This window comes from Balaenoptera acutorostrata, chromosome 8, assembly GCF_949987535.1.
Source record: "Balaenoptera acutorostrata chromosome 8, mBalAcu1.1, whole genome shotgun sequence".
Classification (NCBI taxonomy): Eukaryota; Metazoa; Chordata; class Mammalia; order Artiodactyla; family Balaenopteridae; genus Balaenoptera; species Balaenoptera acutorostrata.
The window spans coordinates 60,589,737-60,616,357 of NC_080071.1; the positions used below are offsets into that span (position 1 = coordinate 60,589,737).

Below are 26,621 nucleotides of genomic sequence, written 5' to 3' on the forward strand. Positions count from 1 at the left end.
ATCACTATTTGCAAATATAAGAATCTAAAACAACAAGAGGTCTCTTCATCTCCAGCCTAAAGGTATCCCTTCTTGATCACAGATTTAACACATTAGATGGAAATGAGTACTTAAAATACAGTTCCTTATCAAAAGTACTTCCTTTTGTTTGAGTGGTGTTTTATCATGGTATTTAAAAATAGGTCCCAGCTGCTTTTATAAAATAAACACAGTAGAAGGGAGAGGGGAGGGAAGGTATGGAAAACATTGCCTTCAATATGAGGTAATAGCCCTGGATACAAGGTTGAAAAAATGCAAGTTTTATTATTGATCACTACTAGGAAAAATTACACAGATTTTTACTAAGAAATGATGAGAAAAAATTACATTTTAAGAAGAAAAGGCTTTTCCTAAAATGTTTTATGAACACAAATTTATATATGGCATACACAGGCAGAAAAATAAGTTATACCTCTAAACTATCTGCCCCCAAACTATGTTCTGAAATTTTTGTCCTTCTACTGTCTCATCAAGAGTTATTTTCCATGACCCAGGGGCAAGGTAAACTGAAAGATTACCTTTGCTCTCGCTACCATCGAGCAATGTGGTAGGTTAATCATTAAACATTTGGATCCAAGGTTCTTAGTGTTATTCACAGCTGTATTAGAAAGCCAACTAAAGTTTTCTGATATCGTAGTGAAAAATCAGTTAAAACATACTCTGAGCTGTCAAGCACCACTGTTTACTAAAAAAGAAAGTCACTAGATATACCTACTAACACACGAAAAAGCTTTTGGCTCATGAGCATAGGTCACAATGAAAATTTTGTTTCCTATGCTACCCAAAGATCCCAAGGGGTGGGAGGGTGTGTGTGTGTGTATCTTAATTTGTCCTGAATTGCAAACCAAACCAAAAAAATTTTTTAACACTGGCTTCTGATTTTCTTAAAGGAAATAATTCCTGTTCCCTGCACAGTGCCTGACATGTAGTAGGCACTCAATACATTTTGTTCAATTAAATACTACATTCAACAAAATGTGAGTCTTTAATTAAAATATCCAACAAAATAAACAAATATACCATATAAAAAAAGATAAATACAAAGACTATTACTTCCTTGGTGACACAGTTCTCATAACTTGTTCAGAAAAACTGGTGTCACTATTTCCACCATCTATTTACAAAAGCTCATAACAGAAGCAGTGATGGTATTTCGGGGTGACTAAATTAGGGAGTTCTTACCATTAGGTGGAGGAAAGTCAAAAAAACTCTATCTTATATAAACTTTAAACTATTGTTCTAACTGGCTCCTCTACTTAATTATATTTAACAATTCATAAAATAAGTAAATAAATAAAACAAAAACACGTGCCCAGCAATTTTGATGGAAGACATAATTTCAGGAGTTCCAATCAACCAATAGCAAAATGCAAAAATGAAATATATGCTTCATTGCCAAATACTTTGGTTTATTTCACAAACGTGAGATATTCTTTCAATTACATCTGGCCAGAAGAAAAAAACTTGTCCTAAGCCACATAAATTCCTAATGGTTAGCTGTATGATTGAGACACTATTTACAAAGATGGAATTACACTTAAACACACACTGCTAAAACTAGCATAGGTAACCAAAACTTCAAATGTTTAACCAAACAGGTCCAAAGGACAGTGCAATTTCAATGATGATAATCTATTATTCAAATAAACAGTATACAATAAACTTTTAACTACAACTTTAATAAATCAGAGAGATGACTTTTGGAAAGTCAAAATCGAACTTTTTTATAAGCATGTACGAGTCCTGTTAAATTATTACTTTTGCTTTGTTTAGATTTTTCTTTCTCCAAACAGCTTCTTAATAAAATTAAAAAAAAAAAAAAAATCAAACATCTACAAGGTTCGGTGAGTAGACTGTGAAATAAAAACTGTTTCTAAAAACACCTCTAAGCCACGTTCCCATTCTGAACCAGTAAACAACAGTGATGAAGAATCCAGAAGCTATGTGGTTTCAAAAACCTGAAAACAATGCCACAAGGCAGCTCTTTTATGATTAGTTTTTTGGGGTTTTTTTGAGACTTAACCACTGGACCACCAAGGAAGTCCCTAGGATTATATGTTTTTGTTTAGATTTGTTTTCTTAGAGTTTTGGAAAAGCAAAAGCAAAAGGCTTCCACTAAGAGTAAAAAAACAAGTATCCTTTAGAACAATTTGTTTTAAGTAGAGAGACACAGCTTACTACATGCCCCTGGTAAATAGCTTTTCTCCACTTACTACAAGTTTTCAAAGTGAAAGTAGTTTAAACGAGATGAAGAGAATATTAAACCCTCCGCCCAGTGATGCCCAGTAAGGACCACTGGTATAACTAAAAAGAATTCGAACAATATGTAATGCCAGTCAGTTTCAAGTCTGCCTATAATCGAGGGATCCGCCACACTGTAACCTTCTCTGATAAAGAAGGAAAGGATTTTTCTCAACAGTATCTGAAAAGTGCTACAAATACAGATAAGAGAATTCTTTGTGAATATATAGTCATGTTAGATTAAACTCTTCAGGGGCCCACCTTAGCCATGGGGGGAAAAGTACTTGGAAAAAAAAAAATGGGATTTTTCTACTTACAAAACAAGCCCAGAATAACATCTTTCGACATCATAAATAAAGGGCCAGAATTTGAACATAAAGAGTAATTTTGAATTAATCCAGGGTTTTCCTTATCTAGGCTTGCATGATAAGACAGATTAATAGTCAAACTCAAAAAATAAAAAAAGGTACCAACCCTTAGGTATTTTAAAGTTTCTCAAGAAAACTCATATGGTTCAACTTTATATTATAAAATTTAGCAGGTACCTGAGGTGGCACTGGCTTTTCACCATTCTCTGAGTTCTCTCTTACTGCATGATCTGACAGTTTCTGCACGTATTCATTTACTGCCTGAGTGTCAGGGTACGATGGTACACTTCTTGCAGAAGAAATTTCAGTTGTTCCCATGACATCTTGTGGGGAGGAAATGGTCTCAACACTTGCGGTCTGAACATTTCCAACATTCAGTCCGGTAGCAGCAGGCAGCTCATTTTGTACGAAGGTGTTCTCAAACACTTCTCCCTGGCCATCAAGGGTTTCAGTGGAGGGGCTGATGGCAGTGCTGGCCTGGTTTTCTGACTGGGATTCTGACAGTGTCACACCTAATGGACAGCAATGGCTGTCTGATATAATCACATGGTCTTCTTTGTCAGTCATTGTAATTAACAGCTGGCTGCACTGGTTACATCTTTCTGGCACCGGCTTCAGATCCTGGGAAGGGAGGCACTGCACCAGGGCTAAGCTGTGGAACGCACCACAGGCAACTTGGAGCACTACTCGCCCAGCAAGATGTTCCACCTTTTGTGGCTTTGTCACTGGGAAGGTAGTGGTAATGAGACCCAACTGACAACCGGTACCCCATGCCCAAATCTCTCTGCTTAGGGACAATGCCAGAGTGTGCTCCTCGCCACATGCCAACTGCAAGACCCTGACCGCTAACAAAGGACTGGTCTCGGAATCAGAAATGCTGACAGGATTTGGTTCCGGCACATACTGCTGGTTAGCGACCGCACACTGGCCAGCAGAGTTCTCCCCCCACATGTACACTACGCCGCTTTCTGTCACTGCTCCGCTGTGGAAACTCCCTGTTGCCACAGTAACGACATACTGCCCAACCAGCACCTCTTCTAGAACGGGGCTACTCGGACAAATCTCTGCTGGTTCACTTCTCCAGGGGAGAGTCCCAAAGCTGTAGACCTCACCATCTGAAGGTTTAAAAAAAAAAGAAAAAAAAAAAAAAAGGGAGGGAGTTAGTGAATTAACTAGAAATTTTATCAGCTAACTTTTAGTCCCCTCTAGGTTTAACAAAATAGAATTTTTTTTTCTTTTTTTAATTTTCAAAAGCACAGTTGTAGAAATTTGGTTGAAGCAGATAGCATTCCATACTTATTAATCTTTTAACAAATAACATCTTTTAACATTCTGAAATATAGTGACAATTTCTACAAATTGCAGGAGACTACTTCAAATGAAGGGTATTGTTCCTCTCCTTCAGCCTTATCCTACAAACTCCTAGCATCGATCCGTTACTGATGGCTACCATTGCAGGCTATTACAGAAGCAGATTCCAAGAGTTCAAAGACAAAATAATGATCATGACATGATCAGATAAAATAAGCAGAAGATAAAACAGACACATTAGCTAATATCTACAACATTCACTACTACTGAATAAGTCAGAGCAGCAAAAAATTATGCAGTGACATAAATTAGAGATTCACTTTGGCCAAAACTATGAAATTAGCTTTATACCTCCACGTTGGACTGAGAGCACCAATGTTAACATGACGTTGTGTACCATACTATGTATAATTTTTAAATGTTATTTATAATATATATTGTGTACTAGATAGCCTTCCTGAGGTGTCATTTGTTTAAAAAGCAAATCACAACAAAACAAAGAAAAAAAACAAATGAAGCCATGACTGGCTAGCTTTAGAATTAAAAGGGAAGGCACCAGTGAGTTGGGTACATGAATGATGATAACCTATTTGTGTTCACGTGTGCTACCAAGTCATAGTTTTACTGCAGGTATTGGGGAAATATGGGGGTATGTGCAAATGATTTATGCTAGCTAAAAAACTCAAATGGAACAAAGACTTGGCCATGGGTTTTGAAAAATATTAAACAAAGCCCACCATCCTTTCTTTCCTATGTGACCAGAGGGTCACCCATTTTTTTTTAATTAATGAAAATAGGTACTATTTTTCCTCCACAAAGCAGCAATTGAGTTGCTGATGAAAAAAAGGCATACTTTATCTTTGGCCTATTACACATGGCAGATACATTTATATACTCAAATTAACTCACTACAACATCTATGTAAGGAAAAACACAATAGTGGCTAGAGGGAAGATCAGCTTTTATTAGGGAATTTCTAATTTGGATAGAGTACTGAGAAAATAAGCTCACTGGTTAAGATCTTTTAAACTTTTCTTCCCAAGTGATATAACACACTCGCAACAGTTCACCAACACTTTCAATTGGTATTATATTCCATTAGAATAACAGTCTCCCCAGAGCAAATTGCAGAGAAGTGAATACTTAGACATCATTTTTTTAACCTGGAATACCTCAAAAATAGTGAGTCAATGAGGTGTCCTCATTGAATTATGAGCTAATGGTTAAATTGAATAGAGACAAAGCTTGAAAATTTCTAGTATTCAATCAGTACCATTTCCTCACTTAGGAAAGAAAGTACCTGAGATCTTTGTGCCATTTCAAGCTACACATTTGTGTGAGCTGAGATTTTTTGTTACTTTGACACTTAAACCAGAACACTGCTTAAACATGAACATAGGTTATTTACATTTTTTTTTAAGTTTTCCCTCAGTTTTCCCAGGCTTTTAGGTTTGATTCTATATATTTAAAGAGATCATGCTCATGAAGGATTACTAAATATCTTACTGAGGGGCTAATAAAACGACAGTAACAGAATTCTACTTATATAAGCTTGAGAACTATAGATTTTGAAGCCCATAGGGCAGGTACTGGATATAGTTCACATTTGAAAAGTAAGGCTTTCTCCAAATTCTGGCCTAATACAATAATAATAATAGTATTATGTATTATTATAATAAAAGTGACATAATAATAAAGAAATTAGAAAGAAATCCATGTTTGTCCCAAAAAACCACCATGGTCAGATTTAAGCTTTGTTTCCTAGAATCTGTCTTCCCTTAGTTCCTACAAGGAAAATACCAAAGCATTGTTAAATACTTAATAAATACTTACAGAGTAGAAATTTATAAATTAGTGAAGCTGATGGCAGTCCTGACCCAAATCAAATTTGCCAAGACTTAGTTGGTAAAGTGCCATCAAAATTAAAGGCAGTTCTCTATATAAATTATAGCCTATGTTTCTGATATAGATTTGTAGATTTTATTATATGTCCTTATGAGCTGCTATTTATGCCTGATAAAAATGGTACTGAGACAGTACAGCCAAGAGATTTAAAAAGCAAATTTTGAAATTAGACTCTCTGGGTTCCCATCCTAACTCTGACCCTTTAAATAGTCGTGTGTGCTTGGGAAAACAATTTAACCTCCCTGACCTTCAGCTTCCTCATCTGTGAAGTGGGCATAATAACAGCAGATACCTCATAAGGTGGTTGTGAGGACTCAATGAGATAATACATATAAAGTGCTTAGTGCAGTGCCTGGCACATATAATTGTTTAATAAACATTAGCTATTATTAGCATTATTATTCTGATACATTTAATGAACAAAGGTATAGTAAAAGGGTCTCTGAATACATAATCTTTTAAAAAATCTAATTTTTCATGTACTTATCAGTACTAAAATTTTTAAACTATAATTCTCCCTTTTATTCTAGTTATGGTACATCTTAAATATAAGAACTAACCTGATTTCTGATAAAGGGAGTAAGAACATATTTTGAAACAAAAAAAGCATAAGTTCCAGCAAAGTTCACTCAGAATCCCTCGTACCCAGTAACTCTCAGCTGCTCCTACACGCTCCGACACTGGTCAGAGTCTCAGTTAGTGTTGGCTAAGCCGTTCTTTTCAATACCTTCAGTCAGAAGAACTCCATGTTTCACTCCAAGGGCCGCATGAAGAACAGTCTTTCCTCCCCAGCCTGGCAATCTCTCTGGTGTTACAGAATGGGAGCCTGCCTGCCACACATGGACCAGGCCTCTTTCTTTGGATCCTTCAGCTTCTGTTGAGCTACAAACATCAAGAAAAATAGCTTAAAAGTAGCTTGGTCCTCCAGTTCAGAACTGTGTCTTTTGTCCTTCATACTGTCATGAGATTTATACCTTTTACCAGTACATGGGTGACTGAGTCAGATAGTTTAGCACCTATTTTATGGTGTGGTTATGACACAGGAGCAGAGGTAAAATTACTATTTATATAAACGACTTGAGGATAAACCCACAAATTACTTATCTCTATCTAAGAAGCAAACAAAACCTGGGCTATTTTTTGAAGTTTTCTGATTTAAAATTTCAAGATTCTTACTTCTCAGTAAATTAACTCCTTGTCTAGATGTTAAAGTTATAACATGCCCCAAGTTGGAGTCTTATTTTAAATTTTTAGTTTTTAATTTGGTATTTTAAAAAAAAGTATTTGATGAGAAAGACAGAAGGAATAGGGATCCATGTTTCCCTTTATACCGAGTTGAAGCTCTATAATTCCTATTTAAATTTTTAAGAATTAAATTTATAACAGGTACCAGTAAAATCCTTCATGCTTTACTCACGTTCTAGCCAAAGAATTCTATCCATCTGATAACCCTAGTTCAAAGAACATAAAACACACAGCTGCATAACAAGACTGTATCCCAACTGCCTCCCTTTCCAAGAAAAGGCCACATTAACATACTCTGGGTTTCCCTTTATATAAAATTTTCCTTTGTGTTGCCATTGACGGGGCATTTATTTTCATATTCTTTTTTCTAGAACACTGATGCCAATATTTTAATGAGGCACAGAAACTTTTTTTGGTTTTCTTTATTTTCTAATACCTAGGATTTTCTCTACTTTTGTTAAATAATATTCATCTAAACTGTAATTAGGCATAACCATGTTTTTATGAAAGGAAAGCCACAAACCTAACCCTCCTTTCAAAATATCATTCATGGTGCCAAGTTCTCTAAGGATAGAATTACAATTAATAAGGCTACTTTTGAAAACCTGAAATTATGTGTGACAAAAAAAAATGGCTTCAAAAGCTTTAAAATGGTGAAGACATTTTGTGCCTTTTATAAGCATAAGAAAGGAACTAGCAACAAAGTGTACCGCTAACAAGCTTTATTGTAATTATCTTACTCTCTTTACCAATCAACACAAATGTCACTATTCCTACTTAATAGCCATCAACAAGAAAATTAAACTGAAGAGAAGCTACACATAAGTGGAACTGTCTGTTGTGTTTTCCTAGAAGGGTAGGGGAAAAGGAAAAAATGATTTTACCTTTTCTTCTTTGAGTCCATCGGTCAGTGGGAGCACTCCATCACCAAATCATTCCCTCCTTGCAAAAGGTATATAAAACCCTAAATGGCAAAACACAGGTAAGCACAAAGAGCAGTGACAGAGCACTTTGCTATTTTATCTGTCAGATTTGAAAAAAAAGAAGAAAAAAGGCAGCTCTCCAACAAGTGCACATTCACTGGGCAATAAATATGCAGCAAAACTATTTAAACTATTTCATATCCTGCCTGCCAAAGTCGAATCTCTAGACTGAGCCTGCCCACTGAGCTTATAAAAATGCCTGTTGATCGTCAAATGTAATGTCAAAGTGAGAAAAGACTACCCACAACCTAGCTGTACTTTGTCAGGCAACAGATTTTTTTCATTTGTTTTTTATTATAAATAAGTTCAATCTGAAAACTCAATGTGTTAAGTATTCATTACACACAAATTAAGGCTACTATTTAAATGCTGCTGGGACATATGAACACTTAAATACCAATTAAGTAAACAAGAATTTCTTGGGGCTTCCCTGGTGGCGCAGTGGTTAAGAATCCGCCTGCCAATGCAGGGGACACGGGTTCGAGCCCTGGTCCCGGAAGATCCCACACGCTGTGGGACAACTAAGCCCGTGCACCACAACTACTGAAGCCCGCGCGCCTAGAGCCTGTGCTCCAAAACAAGAGACGCCACCGTAACGGGAAGCCTGCACACCGCAATGAAGAGGAATCCCCTCTCACCTCAACTAGAGAAAAGCCCACGTGCAGCAGCGAAGATCCAACGCAGCCAAAAATAAATAAATAAAATAAATTAATTAAAAAAAAAAAAAGAATTTCTGCAATCTCTCCAGTAACGTATCAGATTCAAACAGTTTGAATTTCATTTTCCAGTAATGCACACACAAAAAATTACATCATTAAAACAAAGTTTTCCATGTATTAGAACTATCAATGTTTACCCCAAATCAACCTCAATTCAAAACCATAATCCAAAGGGCTGGAAGAAAGAAGTCTGAATTTAAAATATCTATTTTTAAATCTACTATTTAATAGAAAAGAGCTATATGAAAATAACAGTACAAATATCATGACCCATCATTTCAGAAACTCAATGTTTAATAAAGTAAGAGCTAGAAATATTGACAGGCAGACAGAAACGCTCAATGCATTTCAACTAAGAAATTCACATTTTTAAGGGCACCAAAACTCATGAAAATAAGAGCAACAGGGTTTTAGATGTGTGAATGATAAAAATACTGGGGCCAAATTCATTATTTTTCTGCAAAAGGGTATGGCATCGTCACTGTGCTTTGAAAAGAGCCCACACCAGCAGGAGTGATGTAAGACCATCTGTTTACTCCAGGTTGCCTGTGAATTCTTACAGTTTCCCATCTGTATATCTGGAGGAAATTACTCTCTACCTAATGCTTATTTTAGAAAGATTTTGACTCATTCAAAGTTGGATGAAGGGTACATGTAAATGAAAGAGATATCTGAACAGATTTAATAAATGCTATTCATTTAATAAATATGATTACTAAGTGATACTATGCTTTGTGTGTGATAGTAATTAACTTTTAATAAAATGTACAGTTCACAGCATACAGAAAAGTTCTGAGGGCAGGTCTAACCTATGCTTATCTATGAGAGATCAGGGAGTAACTGGTCCCTTGATAAAAGTTAAACAATGCCCAGGCGGAAACCAGAGAACTGCTCTGGGAGGGTGTGGGAGTGCACAAGCACACTTCATGCAACTGATTCACTGTTTGTAAACCAAATTGTGTCCTACTGCCTGTCAATCAAAACTGTTGAGAATCGGTAAAATGAATAAAGCAGCTGACCTTCTCTTTTGGTGTCATATTTTTGAATACACTGTTTTCTTAAAGTGGATTACTCCTTATGCCACATGATTTCTAACCAACATTCATTTTTTCAAATCCAAATGGAATTAAAACTCTACAAACTGTCTTGCAACTTTGTTACTTACTATATACTGTAGGAAGGATAATGATTCCCAAGATACCCATGTCCTAATGCCCAGAAACTGTGAATATGTTAGGTTACATGGCAAAGGGGAAGTAAAGCTCCTAATCAGCTTGTTTTAAGTTAGGGAGATTATCCTAGTTATCTAGATGGACTCAGCATAATCACAGAGTCCTTAAAAGTGGAAGAGACAACAAGCCTCTTAGATAGCCACATCCACCACAGGGCAGACAGCGGAAGCAAGAAGAACTACACTCCTGCAGCCTGTGGAACAAAAACCACATTCACAGAAAGATAGACAAGATGAAAAGGCAGAGGGCTATGTACCAGATGAAGGAACAAGATAAAACCCCAGAAAAACAACTAAATGAAGTGGAGATAGGCAACCTTCCAGAAAAAGAATACAGAATAATGATGGTGAAGATGATCCAGGACCTCGGAAAAAGAATGGAGGCAAAGATCAAGAAGATGCAAGAAATGTTTAACAAAGACCTAGAAGAATTAAAGAACAAACAGAGATGAACAATACAATAATTGAAATGAAAACTATGCTAGAAGGAATCAATAGCAGAATAACTGAGGCAGAAGAACGGATAAGTGACCCGGAAGACAGAATGGTGGAATTCACTGCTACGGAACAGAATAAAGAAAAAAGAATGAAAAGAAATGAAGACAGCCTAAGAGACCTCTGAGACAACATTAAACACAACAACATTCACATTATAGGGGTCCCAGAAGGAGAAGAGAGAGAGAAAGGACCAGAGAAAATATCTGAAGAGATTATAGTCGAAAACTTCCCTAACACAGGAAAGGAAATAGCCACCCAAGTCCAGGAAGCACAGAGAGTCCCATACAGGACAAACCCAAGGAGAAACAAGCTGAGACACATAGTAATCAAACTGGCAAAAATGAAAGACAAAGAAAAATTATTGAAAGCAGCAAGGGAAAAATGACAAAAAACATGCAAGGGAACTCCCATAAGGTTAATAGCTGATTCCTCAGCAGAAACTCTACAAGCCAAAAGGGAGTGGCATGATACACTTAAAGTGATGAAAGGGAAGAAACTACAACCAAGATTACTCTACCCAGCAAGGATCTCATTCAGATTCAATGGAGAAATCAAAAGCTTTACAGACAAGCAAAAGTTAAGAGAATTCAGCACCACCAAACTAGCCCTACAACAATGCTAAAGGAACTTCTCTAAGTGAGAAACACAAGAGAAGAAAAGGACCTACAAAAACAAACCCAAAGCAATTAAGAAAATGGTTATAGGAACATACATATCGATAATTACCTTAAACGTGAATGGATTAAATGCTCCAACCAAAAGACAAAGGCTTGCTGAATGGATACAAAAACAAGACCCATATATATGCTGTCTACAAGAGACTCACTTCAGACCTAGGGACACATATAGACTGAAAGTGAGGGGATGGAAAAAGATACTCCATGCAAATGGAAATCAAAAGAAAGCTGGAGTAGCAATACTCATATCAGATAAAATAGACTTTAAATCAAAGAATGTTACAAGAGACAAGGAAGGACACTTTGTAATGATCAAGGGATCAATCCAAGGAGAAGATATAACAATTATAAATATATATGCACCCAACATAGGAGCACCTCAATACATAACGCAACTGCTAACAGCTATAAAAGAGGAAATCGACAGTAACACAATAATAGTGGGGGACTTTAACACCTCACTTACACCAATGGACAGATCATCCAAACAGAAAATTAATAAGGAAACACAAGCTTTAAATGACACAATAGACCAGATAGATTTAATTGATATTTATAGGACATTCCATCCAAAAACAGCAGATTACACTTCCTTCACAAGTGCACATGGAACGGAACATTCTCCAGGATAGATCACATCTTGGGTCACAAATCAAGCCTCAGTAAATTTAAGAAAATTGAAATCATATCAAGCATCTTTTCTGACCACAATGCTATGAGATTAGAAATCAATTACAGGGAAAAGAACATAAAAAACACAAACACATGGAGGCTAAACAATACGTTACTAAATAACCAAGAGGTCACTGAAAAAATCAAAGAGGAAATAAAAAATTACCTAGAGACAAATGACAATGAAAACACGACGATCCAAAACCTATGGGATGCAGCAAAAGCAGTTCTAAGAGGGAAGTTTACAGCTATAAAAGCCTACCTCAAGAAATAAGAAAAATCTCAAATAAACAATCTAAACTTACACCTGAAGGAACTAAAGAAAGAAGAACAAACAAAACCCAAAGTTAGCAGAAGGAAAGAAATCATAAAGATCAGAGCAGAAATAAATGAAATAGAAACCAAGAAAACAATAGCAAAGATCAATAAAACTAAAAGCTGGTTCTTTGAGAAGATAAACAAAACTGATAAACCACTGGCCAGACTCATCAAGAAAAAGGAGAGGACTCACATCAATAAAATTAGAAATGAAAAAAGAGAAGTTACAACAGACACTGCAGAAATACAAAGCATCCTAAGAAACTACTACAAGCAACTCTATGCCAATAAAATGGATAACCTGGAAAAAATGGACAAATTCTTAGAAAGGTATAACCTTCCAACACTGAACCAGGAAGAAATAGAAAATATGAACAGACCAATCACAAGTAATGAAATTGAAACTGTGATTAAGAATCTTCCAACAAACAAAAGTCCAGGACCAGATGGCTTCACAGGTGAATTCTATCAAACATTTAGAGAAGAGCTAACACCCATCCTTCTCAAACCCTTCCAAAAAATTGCAGAGGAAGGAACACTCCCAAACTCATTCTATGAGGCCACCATCACCCTGATACCAAAACCAGACAAAGATACTACAAAAAAAGAAAAGTACAGAACAATATCACTGATGAATATAGATGCAAAAATCCTCAACAAAATACTAGCAAACAGAATCCAACAACACGTTAAAAGGATCATACATGATGATCAAGTGGGATTTATCCCAGGGATGCAAGGATTCTTCAATACACACAAATCAATCAATGTGATACAGCATATTAACAAACTCAAGAAGAAAAATCATATGATCATCTCAATAGATTCAGAAAAAGCTTTTGACAAAATTCAACACCCATTTATAATAAAAACTCTCCAGAAAGTGGGCATAGAGGGAACCTACCTCAACATAATAGAGGCCATATACGACAAACCCACAGCAAACATCATTCTCAATGATGAAATACTGAAAACATTTCCTCTAAGATCAGGAACAAGACAAGGATGTCCACTCTCACCACTATTATTCAACATAGTTTTGGAACTCCTAGCCACGGCAATCAGAGAACAAAAAGAAATTAAAGGAATACAAATTGGAAAAGAAGAAGTAAAAGTGTCACTGTTTGCAGATGACATGATACTATACATAGAGAATCCTAAAGATGCCACCAGAAAACTACTAGAGCTAATCAATGAATTTGGTAAAGCTGCAGGATACAAAATTAATGCACAGAAATCTCTTGCATTCCTACACACTAATGATGAAAAATCTGAAAGAGAAATTATGGAAACACTCCCATTTACCACTGCAACAAAAAGAATAAAATACCTAGGTATAAACCTACCTAGGGAGACAAAAGACCTGTATGCAGAAAACTATAAGACATTAATGAAAAAAATTAAAGATGATACCAACAGATGGAGAGATATACCATGTTCTTGGATTGGAAGAATCAATATTGTGAAAATGAGTATACTACCCAAAGCAATCTACAGATTCAATGCAATCCCTATCAAATTACCAATGGCATTTTTTACAGAACTAGAACAAATCATCTCAAAATTTGTATGGAGACACAAAAGACCCCGAAGAGCAAAAGCAGTCTTGAGGGAAAAAAACAGAGTTGGAGGAATCAGACTCCCTGACTTCAGACTATACTATAAAGCTACAGTAATCAAGACAATATGGTACTGGCACAAAAACAGAAACATAGATCAATGGAACAAGATAGAAAGCCCAGAGATAAACCCACGCACCTATGGTCAACTAATCTATGACAAAGGAGGCAAGGATATACAATGGAGAAAAGACAGTCTCTTCAATAAGTGGTGCTGGGAAAACTGGACAGCTACATGTAAAAGAATGAAATTAGAACACTCCCTAACACCATACACAAAAATAAACTCAAAATGGATTAGAGACCTAAATGTAACACCGGACACTATAAAACTCTTAGAGGAAAACATAGTAAGAACACTCTTTGACATAAATCATAGCAAGATCTTTTCTGATGCACCTCTTAGAATAATGGAAAGAAAAACAAAAATAAACAAATGGGACCTAATGGAACTTAAAAGCTTTTGCACAGCAAAGGAAACCATAAACAAGACGAAAAGACAACCCTCAGAATGGGAGAAAATATTTGCAAACGAATCAACGGACAAAGGATTAATCTCCAAAATATAAAAACAGCTCATGCAGCTCAATATTAAAAAAACAAACAACCCAATCCAAAAATGGGCAGAAGACCTAAATAGACATTTCTCCAAAGAAGACATACAGATGGCCAAGAAGCACATGAAAAGCTGCTCAACATCACTAATTATTAGAGAAATGCAAATCAAAACTACAATGAGGTATCACCTCACACCAGTTAGGATGGGCATCATCAGAAAATCTACAAACAACAAATGCTGGAGGGGGTGTGGAGAAAAGGGAACCCTCTTGCACTGTTGGTGGTAATGTAAATTGATATAGCCAATATGGAGAACAGTATGGAGGTTCCTTAGAAAACTAAAAATAGAATTACCATACGACCCAGCAATCCCACTACTGGGCATATACCCAGAGAAAACCATAATTCAAAAAGACACATGCATCCCAATGTTCATTGCAGCACTATTTACAATAGCCAGGTCATGGAAGCAACCTAAATGCCCATTGACAGACGAATGGATAAAGAAGTGGTGGTACATATATACAATGGAATATTACTCAGCCATAAAAAGGAACGAAATTGGGTCATTTGTTGAGACGTGGATGGATCTAGAGACTGTCATACAGAGTGAAGTTAAGTCAGAAAGAGAAAAACAAATATTGTATATTAACGCACATAGGTGGAACCTAGAAAAATGGTACAGATGAACTGGTTTGCAGGGCAGAAATAGAGACACAGATGTAGAGAAACAAACGTATGGACACCAAGGGGGGAAGCGTCAGGGGGGTGGTGGTGGTGGTGTGATGAATTGGGAGATCGGGATTGACATGTATACACTGATGTGTATAAAACTGATGAGTAACAACAACCTGCTGTATAAAATAAATAAATAAATAAAGTGGAAGAGAGAGGCAGAGGAGAGCTCGAGAAAGAGAGGTGATGATAACAAGCCGTGTCAGAGAGCTCCTAAATTGCTGGCTTTGAAGATGGGAGGGGGCAGCCATAAGCCAGAGAATGTAGGTGGCCTCTAGAAGCTGGAAGAGGCAAGGAAACGAATTCTCTCCTAGAGCCTCCAGAAAAAAATGCAGCCCTGCTGACACCTTGATTTTAACCCAGCGAGACTTGTGTCCGACTTTTAACCTGAAGAACTCTAAGATAATAAATTCGTGTTATTTTAGGCACTGAGTTTGCAGCAATGCTACAAGCAGCAACAGAAAGCTAGTCCACTATTTCACACACATCTTTATCGATATTTATAGGTCGAATTTTGTTTTAATGGTGTTTAATATACTTGACTTCTCCTAAGAAGACACGTGTGCCTGAAATTCAGATACGGCAATGAGAAAAAAGGAAATGACTGCTAAGGAAACATAACTAAAAAGGAATATTGCACCTAAATGTGGGAAGCTTATATTATAAAGTTTTACCTCACATACTTAAAATATGCAGCATTTACCGAATCCAGTTAATCTAACATTCTTCCTCAATTATGTATCCAAACAGAAAAAGTAAACCAAAAAATTTGTTTTCCTAGTATTTTTATAATCCCCTCTCTGAGAAATCTATAAGACTTGCCTCAACCATTCAAAAAGCATTTAAACTTGCTTATGTTCTTTCACTGCTAACAGTTTTAACTGTTATAAAATTGCCTAATCATGGGGCTTCCTCTGGGGATATTTCTCCCCAGATGAGCTTTGGGGGTCAGGATCCCTGTACTCTGCTTCTTTTCTTCTGTTATAGTAACTTTCCCTCATAGCCTTTATTACATTAACTAGCTCTGATACAGAAGCTGTGTGATATTTACAGAGTCAGAAAATGTGGGGTCCTCTTTTACTGCACATGGCCTTTCCAGAGATCAATGGCATCCGTAAAAGGAGCAAACTAGACTGTAGCATCCCCTCCAACTATTAAGTACTATGAGCCACAGAGCAAAGATGCATTTATTTTAAAGTATACCACTCTACACTTCAAATTATCTGCTTCACAGTGAAATGTAATTAAACTCTCAGATGACCCTTTAAAACAAAAAGCTTGGTTCTTAATGAGTTGATTCCACTTTTAGATCCCGGTGGATACACACCCTCCTGCTACATTTAACAGAGAAATAAGCTACCTTGTACATGCGGAGAATATGGTTTTAATTCCATGATCTGGGAGTGCCCTAAAAAAAAAAAAATCTGGTCTAGATGTTCTAATTATTGCTAGAAAGAAAAGCTACTACTATGGGTCCATGATACCGTAACCAGAAATCTAAACTCCAAAAAACTCTGAAAACTAGAAGTTTTTTCATTTAAGTCTTTTGGTGGCAAAATCTAATCTGACCTGAACTCATCCAAGAGCAAAACCAACATGAACTAATGTGATGCTATTTAGTTTTTACCCCTTTAGTGTACATCTTCATATATTTTGTCATAGAAATATTAATGATTGTAGGGTGGTACCAAAGGTCCCACGAGAAGTGTTATATAATATATGGTTTATGCACCTTATTCCAAAGATCAGAAAAACTCTGAATTCCAAAACGTGCCTTGCCCCAAGGGTTTCAAGTAAGGGACTGGGAACCTGTATTCTAAAACAACTATCATTTTCAGTAGGGGTCCTCAACTTTTTAATGGCAGTGATTTACATCACTTGTTTTAAAAGTTTTAAGTCCATTTTATAGTGAACATACTCACACAGAGTGCCCAAATGAATTCTGTAAGAAATATCCTCCCTGCAAATATTCACTTGGCTCATCTTAGTGGAGGAAGGAAGCCTGGGCTCTTTAATTTCATACAAGACTACCAATTTGGTGGAAAGATGTAAATAATGAGAGAGGTGCTGTGTCCTAGAACAACTAGGACTTAGTGATGTATTAGACATAAGTGGGGGGTAAAGGAGAAGGAGGTATCGAAAATGACCTCTAATTTCTACCCTGAACAACTGTGTAGTGGTACCATTTACTGAAATGAGGAAGAGTGAGAGGGTAGGATTCTGAAGTGGAAGGTAAGATTCTCGTAAGACAAGATTTTTTTTATAAGTTCAAGATGCCTGTGAGAAATCCAAGAATACATATCAAGTGAGCAGCTGAATATGTGAGTATGGAGTTCAGAAGAAAGGTCTCAACTATTGATATAAACTTGGGAAGGCATATGGATAATATCTGAAATCAAGGCAATGGATAGTATCACTGGAGTGTGTATTAAGAGAAAAGGGAGGCACAGAATCAAGCTGTTAAGTTACTTGGATAGGATGAGCAACAAGCAAAGACTGAGGTGAGAAGTGGCCTGAGAGGTAGAACAAACAAGAGTCTGATGTGGGCACACAAAGCAAAGCAGAGAGTGTTTCCAGCAGGAATGACTGGTCAACACGGCTGGGGTCTCAGCTGGGGACTGAAAACCAGATTGCAGCAGGCTGACTATAAACAGCAGGTGAGGACATGAAAATAAAGTTGGTGTAAATGATTCTTTTAAAAAATATTGAAATGGCAAACAGAAATGGAGAAGTAGCTGGAGAGAAACATGAAGATCAAGGGTGTAATTTTGGGGGATGGGGGAAGATGACAGATAGCTGAACATGTCTGTAGGACAATGACATTGATCTTAGATGCAAGGGAGACAAGGACAGAGGGCAGAACCAAAATCCTGGACAAAAGTGGAAGAGGATAGCGTCCGGAACACGCATGCAGTGGGACTGGTCTTTCACAAGAGGAAGGGTCTACATTTTAAAAAGAAACAAAACAACAGGTACAGATACAGGCAGGATTATAGATTTTGTGGTGGGAGGATAAGAGTCCCACATGATAGCACCTGTAAGTAACTAGGACTTCACAGTATGTGTGCTATGTTTTCTAATCTCACACCTGGTTCCATTCATTCTGTCTCTTTATTTTATTTTGCCACATTTACACATTTCTGTAAACTGCCTTTTAGGAACAAGGCAGAATATAAATAAAAATTTTAAAATATGGAACAGAAATGTGTTAATGGACTATTATCCCAAATGCAAAAAGAAAATCAAATCATGTAGGATTCTATGTTTTCACATCTAGTGAACTTTATTCTCTGGACAAAGTCCTTTTGCCTTAATAATTTAGTAAAAGTTAGTATATTAACTTTAATTAAATTTCAACAACTAAAACCACATGTAGTTTTCTTACCTACTATACTCCAGGTGTGGAACTAATATAAAACTTCCACGGAAGCCAAAAACATCTTATGCTCTATTATATCCCAGCTGCTTAATATAGTCCTGACATACAACAAGTACTCAATAAATACCTGTAGACAGACTAGGCCTATATAAGTCAACAAGTTCCTACCCTTAAGGAGTTTACATACGAGTATGTTCTATCTTTCTGACTAGAATGATGGCTCTAAGTAGACAGTGCCCTCAAGGCATAAGAAAGCTAACTTAACACTAGCAAAGCTGGGCCCTTCTAGTCTTAGTCTCCTGTCTCATTTATTGGTTTAAAATAAGTGTATTGATTAAAATAGTGAAATAATAGCAATAATTATAGTTACAAGAGTAATGATATTATTGTTTAGATTGACAAGACATTAAGATAGGAAGACAGGGCTTCCCTGGTGGCGCAGTGGTTGGGAGTCTGCCTGCTAATGCAGGGGACGCGGGTTCGAGCCCTGGTCTGGGAAGATCCCACATGCCGCGGAGCGGCTGGGCCCGTGAGCCACAATTACTGAGCCTGCGCGTCTGGAGCTGTGCTCCGCAACAGGAGGGGCCGCGATGGTGAGAGGCCCGCGCACCGTGATGAGGAGTGGCCCCCGCTTGCCACAACTAGAGAAGGCCCTAGCACAGAAACGAAGACCCAACATAGCAATCAATCAATTAATCAATAAAAAAATAAATCAAAAAAAAAAAAAAAAGATAGGAAGACAATAAAAATAATAATAAAGGAGCAAACTGTATCATAATGCCTTGAAAAGAATTTGGACATAGAGTGAATCTGACATAAAATTACTACAGATTTCATGCAGTCATTTACACTTTCTCTTTAAAGTTTGAGTTAGTTGTGTTTTATTACAATGTAGTAAACCAGAGTTTATACTGTGAATGCAGTAAACAATAACTGTAGACCCTATGGAATTTTATACATGGTAAATGCTTAATAAATATTTGCTTTTAGAGGCTCAGTCTATGTTTACACATGGATTAAGGCAACTTTTGACTCAAACACCTGATTTACAACTAATCTGTATACCAACAACTGTTACTTCCTGGATATCCTGCCACTCTAGCCTTTACCCACCACCACTGAAGGGTGAGGAACACTCACCTTGCACCTAAGGCTTGACAAACCAACCACCATCAAAGGTGGAGGCCACTTCAAATCCGTCCCTCTCAGACTGAAATACTGCACCGGAGGCACTGCCTAATACCACTATGGGAGCTGACCAACCCCTTAAATCCTGACCCAGAGTTCAGGAGTTCAGTAAATTAATGCATTAAATAAAGTCAGTAGGCTGGCCTAGAGAGTACTTATTATTTATAATGTTGTTACTAATGGGATAATGCACTTAAGTCATTGATTCAAAATATATTATAAACTCCTGGAGGTCAGAAACCATGACTTATTCATCGGTACATTCTTGTACCCATGGTAACCACTAGGTATAAGCTGGCTGCGCATAAGTGAGTCCTCAGTGGAAGACAACCCTCGATCTTAAGTTCCAGTCCACGGACTTCCAAATGATTAGAAGGTTTCCATGCCTGTTATAAAAGTCAATGTCTGACATGAAAGGAAAGTGTCTTCTCATAATAGAAACTCTCATACATAATTTGCTAATGGTACTTCCTAACAAGGAAGATACTTTTCTTTCATGTCACTTCACAGATGTTAGACAACCTAGGAAAGAACAGTCCCTTTCTCCTTAGTACAAGGAGACTGTTTCTGGGCAATCAGGGACACTAAGGCTTCATAGTCTCTTTCTGTTTTTACTTATTTTTATTTTTTTTATGGCCTGCTAATTTCACCTTGAAACCTACTAAAACGACACTCTTCTGATTGTTGAGAATCTTCTAAAATGGATATTACTCATGGGAGAGGGGGATAAACATGGTAAAATAAACACCCAGCAAATACCCATTTAGCTCCTTTTTGCACCCACTGCCTATCTCTTTAAAATGCATTTTCTGTAAATACTAAATTCCCATGAAACATTCTGATAAATATTATAATACCAGCAACTGAATTTCAAATTCCCAGGTACTGCAACCATTTATGCCTATTATTACTTGATAGCATATAATTTCTGATATAAATTATTCCTTTAATATTTTGCTACTATTCTTTTACAAAAATGGCCACTTTTTTAAAAAAGGCAATATTACAGAAATACAGTTCAAAGTATGTTGGCTTATTTTACCAATCAATAATATCCAGTGCTTAAGGTCAACAAGGGGCCACATAACCAAACAGGGAGTACACATGTCAAAATATACTGCTCTGGAGATATAAGCTTCACTTAGAGTATTTTGAAAGTGCTAATAACAGGTATTCTTGATTAGGAATGAAACTATGGTTTTTAAATGTGTGAGTCATATTAGAGATCAGCTATTAAATTCACTATTTGTTATTCAACCATTTAACGCATTGTCATCATGTTTACTTATCAATACCTGTAGAAAGAGCATTATTTTGTTTGAGCAATAACTAGGACACTTGCATTCACAGTATAAAACTCAGGTTTACTACACTGTAATAAAATTTAACCAATGAAAACTTTTAAAAAGTGTTAATGACTACATGATATCTGCAGTAATTTTGGTTTTTTTTTTTTAATATTTAAATATTTATTTATTTATTTGGCTGCGCTGGGTCTTAGTTGCGGCGTGCGGGATCTAGTTTTCTGACCAGAGATGGAACCCGGGCCCCCTGCATTGGGGGAGTGTGGAGTCTTAACACTGGACCACCAGGGAAGTCCCTCTGCAGTAATTTTGTATGTGAGTCACTCTGTCAAATTCCTTGCAGGGCTTTATGATACAATGCACTCCCCTATACTTTGAGAGTTCATGATCAGTACATTGTGCCTGCACTTCTCAAGAGTCTCTAGAATTTAAATTCCCCTGCAGCCTTTCAAGAAGGATCATTCCTCATATCCTAAGGCAAGCATCTTCCCAGGAGCACAAGTCAAATGAAAAGTCTGTCTCCTCTCTTTAGAAAAGCTTTACATAGTGGAGCTGCACTGGCACATTCTTTTCACTGCGGGGAGAGAAGCTACAAAGTAAAAAAAAGAAAGCATATCGGGAGAGAGCCCCGATTATATATATAAATTCTAAGGTGCTAGTTTCACAAACTATCTTAACCATTCACAAATCTGTAAAAAAATTAATAATAATAATGTACAAATCCATGTACCCATCATTGAGTTTTAACAAATATTAACATATTTTCATATTTGCTTAAGCTCCCTTTAAAATAGAAGAAAAAGTTATACATAGATTTGAAGGAGCTCTACCCAAACCTTCCTTCTCCAGAGTTACCCACTATTCCTAAAGTTAATGTGTCTTATTTCCATGTACATTCTTATACTTTTATGTACTCTCACTAGATACATACATATCAATAAACAGTAATATGCTATATTGTTTCAAAACTCTCCATAAATGCATAATACAGTAATCATATATCCTTTGGCAACTTGCTTTTTTTACTCAAGATTATGTACTTGAAATGTATCCATGTTATAAACAAAGATCTAGTTTATTCACTTTTACCAAGGGATAGTATTCCATTGCATGAATAAACCATAGTTTATCCATTTCCTTACTAAAGTACAGCTGGATTGTTCTACTTTATCACTATTTTAAGAGCTGCTATAATCATCTTTGTTAGATGTTTGCTTGGGCAATTGCCCCAATTTTAGTTAAGAATTCAGCTCAACAAAAATTTAGGTTGCGGAAGAAAAGAACCCTTAGAATGAAAGTAAATTCACCCAGATCCCACTGACCCAGTCTTTTTTTTCATAGGAGTTGAGAAAACTGTACATTTTTCTTCAAAACCAAACTCTATGAACTGTACAATAAAAGAGTAAGTCTACAAGAGCCCCCAAAAGTACTCAATACATCTCTGATTTGAATATTTCTGCCCTATTCACGTGGATCAATTAATTCACCTACTTCACCAATTGTTCAGCTCTTTTGTCACTTGTGTGATGCTGGCAAACATCAAGACAGAATGTAAAGACGGCACCATTACATCTATAGACGAACGGGAAATGGGGATAGGAAAATAAACGTAATGCTAAAAAGGACCATGTCATAATTGGTTGCTCTTTTATTTGTGGTTACCACGCATTTTCTTAAGGACTGATATCCTTAAGAAATCTACTTTCTTATAACTGATGACTGAATTAATTGGTCATTAATGAAAAGTTAAAAGAAAAAAAAAGTTTAAAAAAATCTCTACCAGAAATATCTATATCCCTAATACAGTTAGAGTATGCGGTAGGTTTAATTCCACAAAGTTATTAAAATCCTCACAGCATTCCTCTGAGTGTCGGAGAAAAGGGCTCAACCTCACACTACATCAAAGCAAGCCTTCTTTCACACCAGCTCAAAAATCACCACTCTCTACCTTCCTTCCTAGTTTTTCAACTCATACCTTACCTAGTCCCATATTAATAAAGAATTATAAAATGTTTTTACAAGTCAGTCATATTCTTTGGAAATACCTTTAGAATGGACCCAGCAATACTGCATTTAACCCATGTTTTTCATGAAAATGTGTAAGATTGATAGTACTCTTCCCATCTAATCACATGAAAACTAAAATCAGTTCTCAGTGAGGTTGTTACCATACCTTTTGCTTCTTTGACAGTCAAAATGCCCAAAGTAAGTCAATGACAACCTAAATTCTGAAAGGCTGAAATTGGAGAAAAGGGATTCCAGTTCACATTGTATAAATCAACTTAAAAAATAAGGGGCTCACATAATGCCACTCAAATCCCCCCCCCCAAATTACATGTTTGGTTCTTTATGTTCTGCATCATCTTTTCAAATTTTAATATTGTGAAACAGCTTTTAACATTTCTTGCTATAGCTATGAATCTTAAGTCTGCCAATACTAGTCATAGTTTGGAAACTAAGTAATAAATTTAAACTAGGTATAGATTCCATCAGCATTTTCCACATTAAAAGGTTCTAATGGGACATGAAATTTCTAAAAATCTTATATTTGTATTTGTATGGAAATATGTATGGAAATATGTTAATATAAATGTTTCAGACATTACATGAAATTTCTAAAAATCTTGTATTTGTATGGAAATATGTATGGAAATATGTTAATATAAATGTTTCAGACATTACATGAAATTTCTAAAAATCTTATATTTGTATTTGTATGGAAATATGTATGGAAATATGTTAATATAAATGTTTCAGACATTACATGAAATTTCTAAAAATCTTATATTTGTATTTGTATGGAAATATGTATGGAAATATGTTAATATAAATGTTTCAGACATTACATGAAATTTCTAAAAATCTTATATTTGTATTTGTATGGAAATATGTATGGAAATATGTTAATATAAATGTTTCAGACATTACAGGAAACGTCTAAAAATCTTATATGTTCTGGTATAATGTTATAAGTAATAATCCTAGTTATTACTTTAAAATGTATATCTCAGAAATAACTAATTTTCTTGTCAACTGCATTATTATGAACTTTCATCAAATCTTTAACCATGGTCATTTTTAAGTCTTTTGTCATTTACAGACAGTTCTGGGTGTACTCTGATGATTTTGCAAATAAAAAAAAAAAAAAAAAAAAGGTTCTAATGGAACACCAAAGTTACTACAAACCAACATGAAATCATATTTCCTCTAAATATACCCCTATATCATAAAACTATCTGGAAACTATCCCTTGATTTTAAAAAGCAAACTATAGTTCTTTTCTAAAAAAATATTCAGTTATCTTTCACATCATTTAGAAAACAGTGAGTCAGTGGATCATGATGTAGTGGAAAAGGAAATGACTTATAAAAATGGCTAATATGTATTGAATATCTACATACAGTGCCAAGCACTGTAAAAAAAAATGATACATGAACCATTACATGTAAAGGTACCATTATGAGGAAGGTACTTTTATACCCGATTCAGAGATAAGGAAATGGAGGCAGATACATAACTTGCCCAAACTCAAAGATGTAAGTGTATGTGACTCCAGTTATGCTCAGGTCTAAAGCACTTCACCACTATGCTTGTATTATCAACATTAAAATACTGTAATCTACTGCAAAAGCAAATTTTTCACTCCTTAAATTCTTAATTTTATTCTTTACAGCCTTTTAAAGAACATTTACAGCCACCAACAAATCCAAAAGGCAACAGACTAAGGATCTGCGTTTGTGTTCAACAGTGATTTCCTTTTCCATTCTAAACCAAAAAGAGAATACTCTACTTGGATAAGCCACTTCAGCCCGTGTGCTTTTCCTCTTCCCTCATCAACAAAGACCTAAGCAGTACAACACTTCGGCGAACCTACACTTGTCTGTCTCCAAAGTAGTCCTATTACACAGAGGACCAACCCCACCGCCAGGACCATTTCCTTACGACAGCCCCTATGTTATTCTGTTCCTATCTTCACTTCTCAAAAGAACTTAACCAACCTCTGCTGGATAACTTGACACGACAAAGGACTAAGGCTAAACTACTAATGCTTAATATCAAAGTCATTTTCTTTTTCCACAACCGCCTTTTCAAGCCGGCAAAACCCTCGGTTCACTCTCCACCGCGATCTGCATCTAGGAACAAACCCACCTGGGACACTCACCAAGGTTCGCCGCCAGGGACCCCGCTTTATCTGGTCGGCGCCTAGAGTGGGCATTCAATAAATCCTCCTGAATGAATGGGTGGAAGGCAGCGTGGGGGGAGGCGGGAAGGGGGGCGCGAAGTAATTTCACGACCCTGAGATCTCTGCAGTGGCGCCCGGTCTGGGGAGGAGGAACCGGGGCGACTGGGAGAACCTGGAGCCGTTGGGTGCTCCTCGACAGGCAGGTCTGTTGGTCGGACGCTGACTTGGGAAGACGCGGGCGCCGTCTCCGTGGGTCTCCGCAGCGCGCTCCCGGGCCTCGGCCTGCGCCTCCGCCTTTCTCCCGGACCCCGGCCTCCCGCACGCTGGAGGCCCCGGCCGATCAGCCCTCCGAAGCCACGGGCCAACCCAGGACCCGCGCTCGCTCACCTGCCGCTCCCCCTGCAACACCCCGGTCTGCATCCGGCGCGAGCCTGGCAGTCCCGCGGGCCCGTGAGATCAGCTGATTCACGGGGGGCGGGGCTTCTCGGCAGGGGCTGGGCGGCGAGCGAGTGTGAAGGCCGGAGATCACTCCCGACGTAGGTGGGGTTAGATGCCAACGGCGTCTGGTAGGGATCAAAATTACTAAAGGGGCGTTAGACACCGCGGGCAACGTTCCCGAGGTACTGCCTTTCCCTTAGGACCAGGCAGAGCCACGACTCCTGAGATGCACTTGGGCAATGACGTAACGTGGCGTCGCGAGGGCCTAACTACCCGAGCGGTTCCATGGTAACGGTGAGGAGAGTGGTTGGGAGCTGCAGTCATTCTGCTGCTACCTCAGACTGCTGTAGTCCGAAGGGTAAGTTCGCTACTCTTGACAGTGAAAAGGCTAAAATGTCCTCAGACTGCTTCTATGGACTGTACCCTAATGGTAGTCACTTCCTCCCCCGAGAATGACGTCATCGCCAGGCGGCGGGGATTGGCGCTAGAATCCGCACTTTTTACTACTTCGTTGCAACCCCGAAGGATGGAGTGTTGTAGGAGGGAATGAGTTGGCCTCTCCTGTGATCCCCACTGAGCTCTCCCGTATACAGTCTGAGTAACGCCAGTTTGCTCAGCACACAGTTTCACGGCTGTCTGCTTGTTGCAGTCACAGCCCCACCACGACTCAGCTCGCGCTCCCTAAGTCCCCTCGTGAAGATTTTCCCGAGCCGCCACTCATGACACACAGTGGGTGCAAACTCTACTGCTGGGCAGTGTGCCATCGCTGGACCTGCAAACCTGTATTCAGACCATCAGCGAAAGATGTGCAGTCAGGGTCTGAAGCTACTGTGCATAAATGGTCTATTAAGTTCACCAACATCCTCAACTCGATTGCCTCCTTGATCCTCCATCACCTGCAAAACCGTTAGTCTGCAACAGTTCAACCAACCTTGTACACTCTTGCACCAGTGCTGGAGAAAACATAACCCTGAGGATTGGTACCACTGCAGACCAAGGGTGTCCAACTT

At 37.4% G+C, this 26,621-nt stretch overlaps 1 protein-coding gene across 7 annotated transcripts in view; it reads right to left on the minus strand.

Moving 5' to 3' along the window:
* Window positions 1–25,643, minus strand: part of ALS2 (alsin Rho guanine nucleotide exchange factor ALS2) — an 89,861-nt gene extending 64,218 nt beyond the window's left edge. For 6 of the 7 annotated variants that reach the window (XR_009008986.1, XM_028168631.2, XM_057551034.1 and 3 more), the window contains exons 1-4: window positions 25,153–25,290; window positions 7,994–8,073; window positions 6,592–6,746; window positions 2,826–3,763 (exon numbers count right to left, since the gene is read on the minus strand). Coding sequence is in view for 6 of the 7 variants with exons in the window: in XM_028168631.2 (XP_028024432.2) it covers window positions 2,826–3,763; window positions 6,592–6,746; window positions 7,994–8,013 (1,113 nt within the window). In the remaining variant the exon portion in view is untranslated. Of the gene's footprint in view, window positions 1–2,825; window positions 3,764–6,591; window positions 6,747–7,993; window positions 8,074–25,152; window positions 25,291–25,560 lie in introns of those variants that run through there. The other variant, XM_057551032.1, reaches the window with a different exon arrangement.
* Between the last annotated feature and the right edge of the window lie 978 nt (window positions 25,644–26,621).